General features: G+C 44.6%; 1 protein-coding gene across 12 annotated transcripts in view; it reads left to right on the forward strand.

Annotated features, from left to right (window-relative positions):
• Positions 1-14,372, forward strand: part of TNIK (TRAF2 and NCK interacting kinase) — a 1,364,982-nt gene that overhangs the window by 1,113,500 nt on the left and 237,110 nt on the right. For 7 of the 12 annotated variants that reach the window (XM_069618746.1, XM_069618750.1, XM_069618745.1 and 4 more), the window contains one exon: positions 5,776-6,195. The exons of 4 other annotated variants lie outside the window; for them this stretch is intronic. In XM_069618746.1, the coding sequence (XP_069474847.1) occupies positions 5,776-6,195 (420 nt within the window). One more of the 12 variants, XM_069618756.1, reaches the window with a different exon arrangement.

Below are 14,372 nucleotides of genomic sequence, written 5' to 3' on the forward strand. Positions count from 1 at the left end.
TTTCAGACGTAGCAACACCCCTGCCCTGGGGGCCGAGAAGTATGTAGCAATGGAGGTCTGCATGCAGGATGAGGGTCCATGCACACAGAGACAAACAATGTAAAGCAAGGAGTCAGGAAGGCAGATTACTGTGCTCGAGAGCCACACAGAACCTTCGAGTAGAAAGCTGTCCGATGCGTAGACCAAGTAACCACCGATGATCCAGTAAACGTGTGTCTGCATCAGAGGCGTTGCTAGGGGGGGCTAAGTGGGCTATAGCCCCTGATATTTTGGTTGTAGCCCTGGTTGAATCTCAGGAGCTACAACCAAATGGCTAGCTAGCCCCCAGTCCTGACAGTTCTGACATCAGTGTAGCCCCCCCCCCCCCGGGTCTTTTCCAGACCTAGCAACACCCCTGGTCTGCATGATGTCCAGCTGACCTCACTCTTAAGGCATGCGTAGAAATATACTCTTCAGTATCAGCAATTTGGAATACGCCATCTCACCAGCCACAATGTATACTATACTGTGGAGGTCAGAAGGTGAGGAGAAATGCAGATACCTGTGAACCAGTCACCCAGCATTACACATAGTTCGCCATTATACCCAATTGATGTCAGCAATCGATTTTGCAATCGTGTCAGTTTCTAGCAAATCTACTTCTAACAAGCGTTGGCAATGCCAATAGTTGTGGCGTTTACTGTTATTTGAGTTTTGCGTTTATAGGCACCAGGGTGCAAGGAGGAGAGTGCAAAGTTTTAAAGGAGGATACAGTAAGGGGTACAGGTGAGCAATGGAATGAGTATGGGAAGCGCGTGGGAAGAGGAAGAGAGACAGCGCACTGCGAGAGAGCGACAGCGTGTGCAGGGAGAGAGAGCAACAGCACTGCCGTAGTGGTATTAACTGCCCATCGATGGTAACAGCTGTATAATAGTGCAAGTACCTGGGCTTTTAATAGCAGTGCCTGGCGAATTCCTAAACTATATACACAAGACAAAACTGTTGGCTTTGCCAATGCTTGTTTTGAACAGGACTTCAGTGGAGGGCACGCACAGCGCTTATACATCCAGTGGCTGAAGCAGACCTGGTTAAGACATTTTTATTACACCAGTAGTGCTTTTCCAGTTCCAATTAAGTCATTAACTCTCAGAAGACTGCTTTGAAAAAATACAGGCAGGCACCTCGTGCAGAAAATGATGTCAAGGCTTGATAAAGCTAGCTCAAATAGATTCCAGGAGTATGTGCTTTGGGCGGGGAGGAGCAGGAAGTGGGTGGGAATTGCCATCGGATTAGAATGGCAATGGGCAGTTAATGGAAGGATAAATAATCAGACACCCACACGCTTTGTGTCCCTCACCACATGCCATTTCTCCCTAGCTGTACTCTAATGGAATAGCTTTCACCTTTAGCGCCACCTAATAGGCCAAACTATTAATGACATGAAAAATGTTGCATGCTATGCTTTTGGGCCCTTTTGTAGTATTCACCTTGGCACCTGTCAGGTCAAAAGTCACACTATTATAGTAAGCAGTGCAGAATAACTGTTTCCTGGTACTTCTATTAAACGACAACCATCACTTTAGTACCTTACATGTTGTACAAGAAGTAATGAGCACCTGAAACGTTTGAGAGGTTTCAGTAGAATCAAGGGTCTGCAGCCCGTTGTCTCTACAGAAGTTTTGGACTATGACTCCCATGATCCTTCACCATTGACTATGCTGGCAAGGGCTGATGGTAGTTGTAGTCCAAAACACCTGTAAAGTCAAAGGTTGCAAAACTCTGTTTTGCGTACCTGTCGAGATGCTTGCTGATCATAGTGTAATTTCTTGGCAAGGCCACCTCATCCTTTCAACCCTTTGAGATTAATAAAATGAGTACCAATTTTGAGGGTTTATTATTCAAGTGCCAGGACAAAATTACAAGTATTAAGCAAAATCCCATTAAGCATTGTTATTGTTTAAAACATAATAAAGGAAATTATATTTATAACGTGAAACCGCACAGCTCTCTGCATTATGCGATTTCCTTCGATGTGTCTGTTGTTGAAAGTTCTGCCATAGATGGTCACAGGGACAGAAGTCTTTTGGGGTTCCTGATAATTCCACTTCAGAATTCAGTGCATTTTCAATGTGGTACTTTAATTGACCCGGTTATACATTGGCATTAGACGTGTTCCATGCCAAGTTGTTTATGTTTAATACTTGAAGATGCGAGAGCATTTGCTACCTCGAGAACATCTTGAACGTGAGCTGCTGTACATTAAACAATATGGCGTGTTGAATCTAGAAGCGGTTGATGTTTGGGGGAAGAGAATGTCATTTAATTAGGAGGTCTTCTGCATAGTTGTTTTGTCCCATATCTGCATTCAATATATTTATAATTTGAAACACACGAGATTGCTCAGAATAACTTCATTTTTTGGGTCAGTTGCTGAAGCCTGCATTAGGAATGTGCTTTCCCGGATCTACGCTCCTTTCTCCTGGTTCAATGTTCCACTGAACTCGGTGCTCACTTAAGCGATTTGTGTGCAACCTGTAGTCACAAGCTCAAATCCCTACGCAGTCTTTCGTCCTTTTGCAGTTGATAAACTGGATATCACATGCACCGAGTACAGGGAGGCAAAGGGGCAAGTGCCCCCTTACTTCTGTAGCAACTAGGGCAGGAGCCACAATTATCCCCCATATAATGTTTACACAAATGAGATAAAACACGTAATGCAGTAAGTTTGAGCAGAATCAGTGGTCCACCTGCAATTTTGAATCCCTGAAAGTTGACAGTCCCCAAAGCAAAAAAGTTGCAAGCTAGCACAGCGGGTTTGGTGACTGTTGCTGAGCTATTATATGATGAGATCACTCTATCAATCCTATAGGTTTTTTCGAAGTGCTTCTTGAAAATGGGCTCTAAAAGGCAACGTTCCCACCTATGAAGGGGTCTGGGTCGTTTTTTGGTTCTATTGACTGTGTGGGTTGGGATGGATTTTTCCAACCTTAGTGTAAATCAAAAGTAGGGCCCAGTTCAGGGTAAGAGTGACAGCTATCATCAGGCAATTCGATTAGATGAGTGCGTTATTAAGATGACACTATGTAGGTGATAGTGGTGATAATATCGACCACGGCAGCCCTTTGCAGGAGGATAAGACTTCTGGGAGTTTTGCGAAAAAGTGGGCAAGAAAAATAACTTCATGATATGATATGGTATTTGTAACGCGCCTATACGTAAGTGTTTCGAGGCGCGACAAAAGAGCATGAGGACAGTTTTAATCATAGACATCTCCCGTGCAATTTGTGGGCGCGGGGCTGGGCGTGCTTACTGCTGCCAAGGCCTCTCCCCATGGAGGCGGCCATTCCGGGCCATCTCTCGGTCTTTCACGGGCCTGCTCTCTAATGGTGGTACTCTGCTCTGGGCACTGTTCTCCCCGCCACTACCTACAACCACGACATGCCTGTTGGGGTCGCCAAAACAAAGAAGCAGAATCTGGCAGGGGGAAAAAAAGGATCATCGCGCCCCTCCGGTGCCAATTCGTTTAGATGTGTGCGCTAAGATGATACTATGTAGATGATGGTGATGATGACATCTAGCATGGCAGCCCTTTGCAGGAGGATAACACTTCTGGGAGGTTTGCGAACAACCGACGTGTCTCTGCTGGAAAAGCCATATCTGGAGGCCTCTTTCCTAGAGCCACGACAAACTAAGAAAGCTCAACTCTGCGGCTGCCCCTTAAAAATTAGATCCAAATAATTTCCAGTTTTATTTTCCCTCGTGTGGGTCTCAAGAATGCCAGCACCCTCCCCACCAGTGAAACCCAACTGCAGCCCTCAGCAACCCTGATGAAAGTGTCAAAGGCAGAAAACATGCAAAAGCACCACCCCTGCTAAATCCTAGAGCCCCCACAGCGAGCACTGGTTGCTGACCAAACGAATAAAGCGGTCGCTGGTGGCCAATACGTTTTATCTACATTTATCTTCAAAACGAAAAGAAAGTAACTGAAAATAAAATCTAGCCACCATGATATCCTTTGTCGGCACCCATTGCGTTCTAGATCCACACTGGGACATGGCCATTATTATGGCGCTGCATTAGCAATGGAGACCGGGGAAACTACAAGTACCTGAATGCAAAGCAGCACCAGTAAAACGGTCTGACCTGTCGGAATATTTTATGACTGACATATTAGGAGCCCGGAAACAGTACTTGGACTCCTGCTTTACCATGACTGCCTCACACCACTAGCTACTCTTTGTGTGATGTAGGATGTAAAGATGTGTTCTCTGTCACAGGACCCAGTATCACTGCACAGGCGAGGACAGTTTTAATCAGAGACATCTTCCGGTGAATGTGTGGGCCTGGGGCTCAGCATGCTTACCGCTGACGAGGCCCCTCAACATGGAGGTGGCCATTCTGGGCCAGCTGTTCTTTCACAGGCCTACTCTTTAATGGTGGGTCTCTACTCTTTCTCCTTCCTGTATAATCAGCTTGCGGCAAGTTACACATTTTTCTGTAATTTCTATGACCCTTCTGATATCTGCAGAAGCATCTGCATTAAGCATGGTTGAGTCTAATGGCAGCCATATGACCAGCAGCCCAGGTTGTGGACAACCAATGTGCCGTATTAGCCAATAAATGCATGAAAAACACGTGCACATTGAGATAAACGCAGGGATTAGCACGTGTGTGGACCGATCAATTAAAAAAAAGGAATGTCTGAACCGGGCACCGACTGCAGACTACTTCTTGAGTATGTAGAACAGCAAGGTTCACATTTTGATCTGCAGGGCCCTTATCGCTCTTCCAATGCGGAAATAAAATGGCTACTTTGCCAAAATAATCACATACTGCAGAACCAATCACATCCTACGAATATCACTAACATACAGCTATCCAACTAGGTACTACTAACAGCAGATCACACTAGATGCCCACACCCACAAGCAAGTCCATGGACGTTTTGAGAGAGACATTTTAGATCAAAACTTAACTATAACAGCAACTTGGTTATTTTGAATACAAAATACATTAAAATATGTAACATAACTCAAAGGATGTAGAAATATGTTTAAAAGCATCATTCAAGTCAAACAACCTTTTATTAACATATAGCGGCAGCTATTTTGGAAGTAGAAATGGCTGCCAAATTCAGCTCACAATACAAATGCAGGTAAAGAGTGCAAAAGGAATGTGGTTTTGAGTTTAGATAGGTGGGAATGGGCGGAAAATCATATAGATTTTACATAGAGATGGGCATTAAAGAAAGGCAGCGGAGTGGCCTCCGATGTAAGAGGACCCGTAATGTCTGTGATATCACCATTTGGAGTGCGTTTAAGTAAGTCTATGAGGTTTGCCAATTAACAGTCAGCAGTGCATTGCTTTGTATTATGCAGGCTGTTGAACTGTAGAACCCAATTTCTAGACAGGAGACAGATCACCACCCACACGTCAGCACATCCGTATACAAAGGCATACCATGAGAGTCTACGTTAGGTTGACAAGTGCATGTCAACCAATTGCAGGGAAAGTTATGTTATGAAATGAAAGATTTTGAAGAAGTGGTTTACTGGTATGTGTTTGCTGTGGCTGGGAAACAATTACATGCATAGCTGCTTATGAAAAAAGAACTATTATACAGTCTAATATGTTATGGAAAGAAGAGTAATGTCTGTCTTAGACAAGTGCTCATACGGCGAAATATATCACAACACATTTTGTGTTCATGTGCTGCATATGTTGTCCTTTGTCACTGTTATTATTGTAGTTTGTGTTGTGTTATAATAGTTTAATTTTGTGTAATCTTCCTCCTAGGTCCAGCAACGGTCCCTTAGTAATTCCCCTCTTCTTCCTCACAAGGAGCAACATTCTTCTGTCATCCAACCACAAGTGCCATTGGTCACCAAAGGGGCATCTCCAAAGCAGACTTACTCCAATAATCTTCTACCCAACCCTCACAATGGACACCCTTTGAGTAGGCCAAATTCCTCAATTCCACAAGCAGCAGGTCTTTGGAAAGGGAACGATTTTCTCAGTGCGGCGCCGGTACCAACAATTCACATTTCTCAGCCCGATCTCCATATCGATCGCCAAATCCTTCGGGAGCGAGATGCTCTAGATGCTGAAGTAACATACTTTCTCCGAAGAAGCGAATCTTTGAAAAAAGCCACCGCCTGCATAAAGGGCTCCCGCTCACAAGGATGTAGCCCCGAAAGTGGAATTGAATTTCGAAAGGTCATGAGTCATTCTACTTCAGATTTGGATAAAGAAATATCTTGTTTTTCAGCCGGCAGTAGACAGTATTCTTACCGTAGCAAAGAAGATAGAGACGGGGGTAAAATGTCATACATTGAGAGTGATAAGATGAACACAAAGAATATTAATCTAGGATGCTCTTATCCAGAGCAAATTATTCGAAAAATGGCCCTTGAATCTACTTTTCAGAATCAACGTATGACTGTACCCGAGTGTGTACTTCAACATGAACAATCTGATCAGAATCTGCTGAAAGAATTAAATAATGGTCTTTTGATGCCAAACTGTTACCCGGGATCCTCACACTTCTGTCCTGTATCTTCTGGCTGCTCTTTTGATTCTTTACCTCTCTTTAATCCTAATGCGCATAAAACATTTGATGCTTTACCCTCCCCTTCTCATCTGCCTGCTGAACGTTTTTCGCACTCTCTTGTGGCTCCCCCTTCACCCGCTCACCACCTGTCTTTTAAGGCTCCTGGTTCTTTCGGTTCTTTTGAAATTCCTTTGGGATTGTCTATTGTTCCGCAAACAAGCTCTTCCAGCATGTTTCCTGAACCACCAACTTTGCTTTCCTCTAAAGTTGCTTCCCAAACTGGGCAGGCCCTTCAATTTCCAGATGTTTCTGGCCTTTTGAATAGAGGCCAGCAAGAGTCTGCTGCAGGAAACCCAATAAAGCAGATACTTAAACTAGGACCATGGGAGAGAACCCATCAACAGAATGATGGGGCTTTTCTTAAGGGTAGAGAGGGAGCCAGAGTTCAACTGCACCCACGAGAACATGAACTGGAAGAGAAACCTATAACAAACACACACGGCTGCCGCTCAGACAGATATAGCCAGTATGTAGAAACTAAAATCCCAGTCATAGTTGATCAGTCTTCTAATTCTTCTCAAATATTGAGTAGACATTCACCTTTTAAGAGGATGGAGGTTGAATGCGACAATGAGGGAGACTGGGGCAGGAAAGGAAAGCCTGAGAAATGGCATTTCAATGCACGTTCAACTTCACCCAGTGGTCTGCAGCCAGGGAAAGAAATGGATCTGGGATCTTCATTTCCAGAGCACCTCATTAGGAAGATGAAACTGAATCAGGAGCGGCGCAAGTCTGTCGATGATTGCGCTGAACCACTTGCTCAATGGAAACATAGTGTGTTAAACGCATTGGAAAACAAAGACCGGTGGCACTCTTGTTTGGGTCTAAACACTTGCTTAAATGTACTCCCCGCTCATCCTTTATCTTTGGGCTCTGCTTCTGCTTTCTCATCCTACATTAACACCGATTCGGGAGGGCTGGCTCCAGCTTTTTCCGCCTCCTCTCTTTTGACGTCTAAGTCTGGCTCTGTGTCGTCGCTCACGTCTCCTTTACCCACTGATCCTTCGTTTTCTCCAGCTATACATGGTGAGGGGACTCCACAATCCTCCTTCCCTTTCCCGCCAGCTTCTGAGTATGCATTGAAAAGTGATCTCTTGTGTTTGCCAGAGATCAGAGAAAAGTGCAGGTTTTCCAGCGTTCCAGACTTCAGATGTGTTGCGTTTGAGCCTCCGCCGCTCCAGCAGGCCTTCTATGAAGTTAGCATTTCAGATTCATTGGGATCTAGTGGTTTACAGGCTCTGGGTTCATTGGAATATATGGCAGCAAGTAGAGGTATGTGTTGAACTGCTGAAATGCCTGATTGGATAGTTTGGGAAATCATTGACACAGGTGTGGTTGATGTGAATCATTCATGTCTTTCTGTGTTTTATTGGAGTACATGCTGTCAGGCCGCAGAGGTCATTCTGGGGCATTTACAAAACAATTTAGCGTTCACTTTTTCTTATATGCCTTCCAACTTACTGATGCTCTCCCACATACTCACTGATGGCAAATCGCATGCTCGCTGAATCTAAAAGTATACATGTTCCTATCGAAATCTTATGACGGTATAATCCATAATTCGTATACTAACAAATATTCCAGGGCATACAATGTTCTATTTTTTTTAACCATGATCATCTTTCAAGTCCAGTCTTCTGCTACAATGTGTAGAGGGCATCCACTGCTCTTGAAAATGAACAGAACTGGGCCTGCATGCTGTGGAAGCAATAACGTAACATTGCACAAACTACCAGCACTGCTTATTCGATGCACCGTGTTCTACATAATCCAACGGATGGCATGAGGGTTAAGGTCACTTGACAGACGGCAATGTGTCTGACCATTTTCTGCACTCATTAACATCCCTGTAGTTGAATGACTAACAGCAACCTGCGGCCTCACATTCCACAAGAGTACAGCCCATCTTGCTGCCATATTGATTGCTAGACTTAAGCTTGGTGGTGGTAACCGGTGATGGGTAGCGCATCTTGTTTCAAGAGAAAAGAGACTGGTTGTGACGCCTTTGGCCAGTTTCCTGAGGTTCACCATGGCTTGATCGGAACACTTGAACTTGCCTTTTCCAGCTGCACCCTATGGTTAGTCAGCTTCACACATGTACCCAAAGCAAGCCTACATCTTTTCCAACAGGTGCTTGCAGTTGCACAGGTGCTGAGGAGAGGTTAGAGAGGGCCAGAGGCAATGAAGGAGAGCGAGCACTAGAATTTCCGATGTCATGAATTTGGTGATTGGTCAAGTGTGTGTAGTTGCATATATCCTTTACACCGTAAACAACTATATTAAGGCTTTATGGAGCAATGTTGTGGTCTATTACACGCATTAATTGCCCACTCCTCGGCCGTTATGCAGAATCAGCAGGCAAGGCTGTAAAACAGGGGAAGGGCACCTAATCAAAACTAGGGAGCATGTCAAGCAGTCCCAATTATTTCGATTTAGGACAGAATGTTCAAAGTAATAATTCGTACTGCTAGGGGCAAAAATGTTGGATGCGAGTTGGAAAGAATTAAACACAGTTCTGCCTCTGTACACCATGAAGGCAACCGCCAGTGTTCTATTGTTAATTAAATGCATTTTGTGTGGGAGTTTGGACAATGGAAGGAGGCTCGTGCACTTCAAGGGCATTAAAGGCTTAGAGAAGTCTAGAAGTTAGCGGGACAATTGAAATGAAAGGAACTGGCAAATATTTTAAACCTGTTTATATTTTGATGTTTAAATATATTTTAAAATGGTTTTATGAAATATTCCAAAATGGATTATAATATTTATTAGCACCCAGAAACATGTTCCTTGGATTGTGGGCTGAATCTGCTGATCTAAGCCTGCGTTCCTTGCAACCTTGCAACCTGATGGCTGCTTCCCCTACCCCACCATCTCCCCCCCCACCCTGCCTTCCCTTCAAATTTTCCATCCCACCCACCCCCACTTACCCGATTACTTCAGTGGCGCCCGCCTCTACTGCTGCTACTACAGTTCCATGGACACCATGGAAATGGAAGAGGGGCTCTGTATGGAGCTCCACCTTCCTGATCCATGGCAGCCGTCTTAAGTATTTTGATTCAATGAACGGTATGCCGCAAGGCATTACGTTCTTTGAATCAAAATACATTCCTCTTAGGACCTCAGGATTCTAGATTGCAAACCCAGGGTGCTAATAGCAATAATGCTCGATCCGGCGGCCCAGATCGGGTGTTATCGACACCGGTACCTAGGGTCTTGGGCTGTTACCACCCGATCCGGCCCACCGGATTGGGTGTTATTGCTAAATTAGTACATGTTTTCCCCATTGTCTATCTTTTCGGCAATTCTAGAGCGGCAATCCAGGAGTAATCAACCATTAGAATGATGGATGTTTTTACAATTGCCACTGATTGAACATACTTTATATCTACTGCTTCTTATAAGGGATGTATTCCCTATTGAAGCAGTGCTGCTGACTGTGAATGTTTCCAGTTCTCACATCCAACCCATCTGCATGATTGGTTTCAACACCCACTCTGGCCATGTATATTGAGTGGGGGCCCACAAATGTTAAATATGTTGAGACAGCAAACAATTCCATACAAACTAAGACATTCTAAAGTTTCCAGGATTACTAAATCCTTCAATGAAAAGTTGCATTGTTTAGTGTTACATTTTTTTTTCTAATTACATGCCCATTGGAATGCCAGCGAGTAGACCTTGAAGCCATTTGTTTCATTTGCATATAGTTATGAACGGCATTGAAACTTCCCATCCTACTCCCTATATCCAGTTTAACACAAAGAGGGTACGAGCACCAGGTTGATAAGCAGAAAGACACTGCCAAGAGATGTGGGGTGTTTTACAACTCCTCCTGAGTCTACCAACAATGGAGACATGTACTTGTGCAACATCAGCACCCAGGTGTTTCACAGCAACAATCGGGTTCCTCCAAATGTGGGCTAAACCTGATGGTAAAAGCCAGGTTTTGGAGAAAGCTGTTGCTTGATCACGCTACCTCCCATTCCTGCTCAACCTCCAGTGATCACTGCCAACACACCTATGCATAGCCTGAAACTGCACCCTGCACCAACCCAAAATGTCATCCACTTACCTGCTCAGAGGCCAGAGATGCCACCTCCTCCTAAACAAACCCCAGCAGCGCTAGCTTCCAGCTCCACACCCGCCTGTGACCACCATAGAATTGAAAGAAGGGCTCTGCATGGAGGCCTGGCCACCATTTTCATGGCATTCATTTTAGTTTCTTCTGTGAGCAAACAAGTATTGTGTTCCCATATTACTTCTTAGCAAAATGTCCTCTAGCACTCCGGATCCTCTTTGGGTTCGTTTTGGTGTTATTGGTGCACTGCAGCTGACTTAACCTTTGGCAATGCCCCTCAGCTCTTGGGGACTATCACTGCGTGCAAGTTGGGCAGTACTGTCATGGTAAGCACCATGTAGAAGCCTTCACACCTTAGTATTCCATATTCTGTGGAAGTTCTGAATATTTTTACTTAATGGCCAATTTGTTTGTATTCAGTATACACATCCACACATCAGAGATTATTCCCTAAAAGACATGATACAGCTTTTTAGTAATCTGCACCATCAGACTTTCCAAAAAATGCTCATGTTTTGTAATGTATTGACAAATACATGGTGTTCCAAAATTCAAACATCTTGTATGCAAAGCTGAAGATGCACTCATTGTCAAGGTGTAAGGCCTAATGGTTGTCTGACCAGTGAGGCGGTTCAGAAGAAGCAGTCAGACACTTTAAGGACATTTTTGTGGTTTTTAATGAAATTATATAGACAAGGTCTAACTTTCCCCATCACTAAAGGGTTCACCCTGCCTATCTAAAAGAACTAAGGATACTCATAAGTTGTCAGGAAGTGCTCAAATAAAAAAGTCGTTGCTATATACCTAACTCTACTTGGCCATACCACTAAGAAATCGCTAATTCCTTCAAAATTCTCTGGATAAAATGGCTGTTTCAGCTGTATCCTCTCTTTATAATCTTCTTCAATAGAGCCTGGATATCTCATCCATGAGCTCTTTTAATTCTTGCACAGTACTCCGGGGTTGTGTAAGGATAATTATTTATTTATTTATTACATTTCTAAAGCGTATAGGGCGGCCCTCGGGCATCGTGCTGCTGTTACAGTTTTGTGCTTAGTTACAGAAGGATAAAAACATGTTCAGATATAACAAACAGTAACAAGTGATTGCAGTGTCATACAGTAGGTGTTAAGAGGTGATTTTTGCTTATTGGTTCCATGGTTACAGGGGGAATACAGTGACCGTACATAACACTAGAAGTAACATGAAGTAGGATTGGTGGTTGCAGAATGGAATCATAGTGGAGAGTGGGACACAGAAACTGAAAGGCCTACAGGGTGAATGCCTGGTGGTCGGTCAGCAGTGCAGGACACAGTAGTTAACAGTTAACTGGGCAGCGATGAAGCTAGGAGGATGAGGGTTTAGCACTGTAGGGGGAAGCACTGTGGGGAAAAGAAGTGGAAGGGGGTCATTTAGTTGAAAAGTAGGGTCTTGAGTGGTTTGCGGAATGCAGAGTATGAGGTTTCACTACGGAGGGAGGTGGCCAGCGCATTCCAGTTTTTGGGAGCAAGATATTGGAAGCTGGCGCCTCCTGCTTTGGCTTTTTTTGAAGAGCGGGACGTGTATCTGGTTGGCAAGATGGGTTCTTTTTGGTCTAGATGACGTGGCTCGTATTATTTTCTCTGATGGGTAGGGGGGGCTGTGAGCGAGAGGCACTTATGTGTGATGGCCATGGTTTTGAAAAGAATGCCCTCTTTAACTGGGACCCAATGAGCAGCCCTTCTAGCCTGTGAGAGTTTCTCCCTTTTTGGGATGCTAAGAACAGCTCTACGGGCATTGTTTTGTGTGACTGGATGTTTTTGGCGGAGTTGCCCATGAAGAGAACGTTGCGATAGTCAAGTTTAGCCCCAATGGTGGCCTAGCTATAGTGAGGCAGTTTTTAGTTGATAGGTAAGGTATGACTGCATTTATGATTTTGGTGGTCAGTGCTCCAGAGGAGGTGATGGCACTGACTTGGCGAGTCATTGATAATGCAGAGTCAATGTGGACCCACAGTGTTTTTACTGATGGTGCAACAGTGATAGTGGTGTTATCAATGTTGAATGTTCTGTATTGGGGGTCAAGTTCGTTGAGGGTATCTTTAGTACCTAGTAGAAGGATCTCTGTTTTATCGCCGATGAGACACAAACCATTTGCCACCATCCAGGCCTGTATGGATGCGTAGTTGTTGGCCACTGTGGCGGCGTCTTGGTCATAAGATCCAGTCAGAGTGTATGACTTGAGTGTTGTCAACCTAGTTTGTGTAAGATATGCCGCGATCATCCAAGTCATTGAAGAGAGTTAGGGTAAATATATTGTAGATTGTAGGAGCATTGCATGAGCCCTGAGGGACACCCCGCTGGATTGTGCTAGGGGTGGCGCACACCTGGTCCGTGAACACTCTCATAAGTCTACCTTCCATGAATGAGGAGATCCATGCTGTGGCTTCAGGGTGAAGTAGGCTGCATCCTCAAGGTGTCTACAAAGGGTATCATGGTCAACAAGATCAAACGCAGCCGACAAATTGAGGAGGAGCAGAGCTGACTTGCCTTTTTCAATAATGTCACTGAGTTGGATTTTTAAGTCAAGAAGGGCAGATTCAGTGCCGTTTCCTGGGCGAAAGCCTGATTGCCTCTTTCCCAGAGGGAAAGTTGTAGCCAATGAGTCTTTACATGCTTGTGTTCACTCTTGTCTCTTGTTTTATATTCTCTCAATTCCCCCTTCATTAGATTACACAGCACTTGATCCTCTTGTATAATGTCTCTCTCCTGGTATCTTTCTTTAGTGCGTTCTCTTCTATTCTCTACTCTTGGCTTTTGTGACTGTATTTCTCCTCCCAATGTATTAGTATCTAGTCTCTCTCTATTACCCTTTGGGGTTTATTTGGTATTCGCTCTACGAGCTCTCCACATTGTCAGTTAAACAACTTTAGTCCTTGTGTCTCTTCTTTGGGACTAAGACGAGTTACACTTTTCATGCACGTTATTCCTCTCACAGGATTGCTGGTTATTGGCTCTAGACCTCTTTTGCATTATGTAATTCAACAATTCATTCATCTTGACGAATTCTTTTATGACAAGTACGAGTCCTCTGTGTGTTCCTTCCTCAGCTGCCTCCCGCTTTTCCCATGTTCCCCGGTACCTTCAGATCAGTAGGGTAACCTTGCAGGGCTCGGCACTCACTTGGTACTCTATTTTCTCATTCTCTGCTTTTGTCGGCGTCTGATTCTCGACTTCCCCTCAGGCTGCTGCCTTCTACAGATGCACACAACATCTGACTCCCAACAGTGATGGTCTCAGTGTAGTTGCACGGGTGCTTTGCTCACCACGATTTGTTCGTGATTATGCCACCACCAGGTCCTGGATGCGTCTTCTCTCGGGCAGCGGTTTCCCCAGGTCCTTGCTCGCCGGCCTCCCGGCGTCTCGTTTTAGCGATCTTCACCTGTTCGAAAGTCGCAGGCTGTGCGGCTAGTGTCGACTCACCCCATCTTGGTGCGATCACATCAGGGGCTTCCACTGCATACAGTACTCTCTCTCCTCCTGGAAGAAACTTAAAGGGGCATCTTCTTGTACATCTTCCACACAAGTTCTGAGCCTGCAAAAGGAAAATGTCTCCCTTCTCCTGGTGTTGCTTGGTTCAGTTCACAATAGAGCCAGAGGGAATGAGACTCATGGTTTTTCTTCAGCATTGCCTACAGCCACATATAAGGATGTTGCATGCTTCTTC

The sequence above is a fragment of the Ambystoma mexicanum genome, chromosome 10 (assembly GCF_040938575.1).
Source record: "Ambystoma mexicanum isolate Mex_15411 chromosome 10, UKY_AmexF1_1, whole genome shotgun sequence".
In the NCBI taxonomy this organism is placed as follows: Eukaryota; Metazoa; Chordata; class Amphibia; order Caudata; family Ambystomatidae; genus Ambystoma; species Ambystoma mexicanum.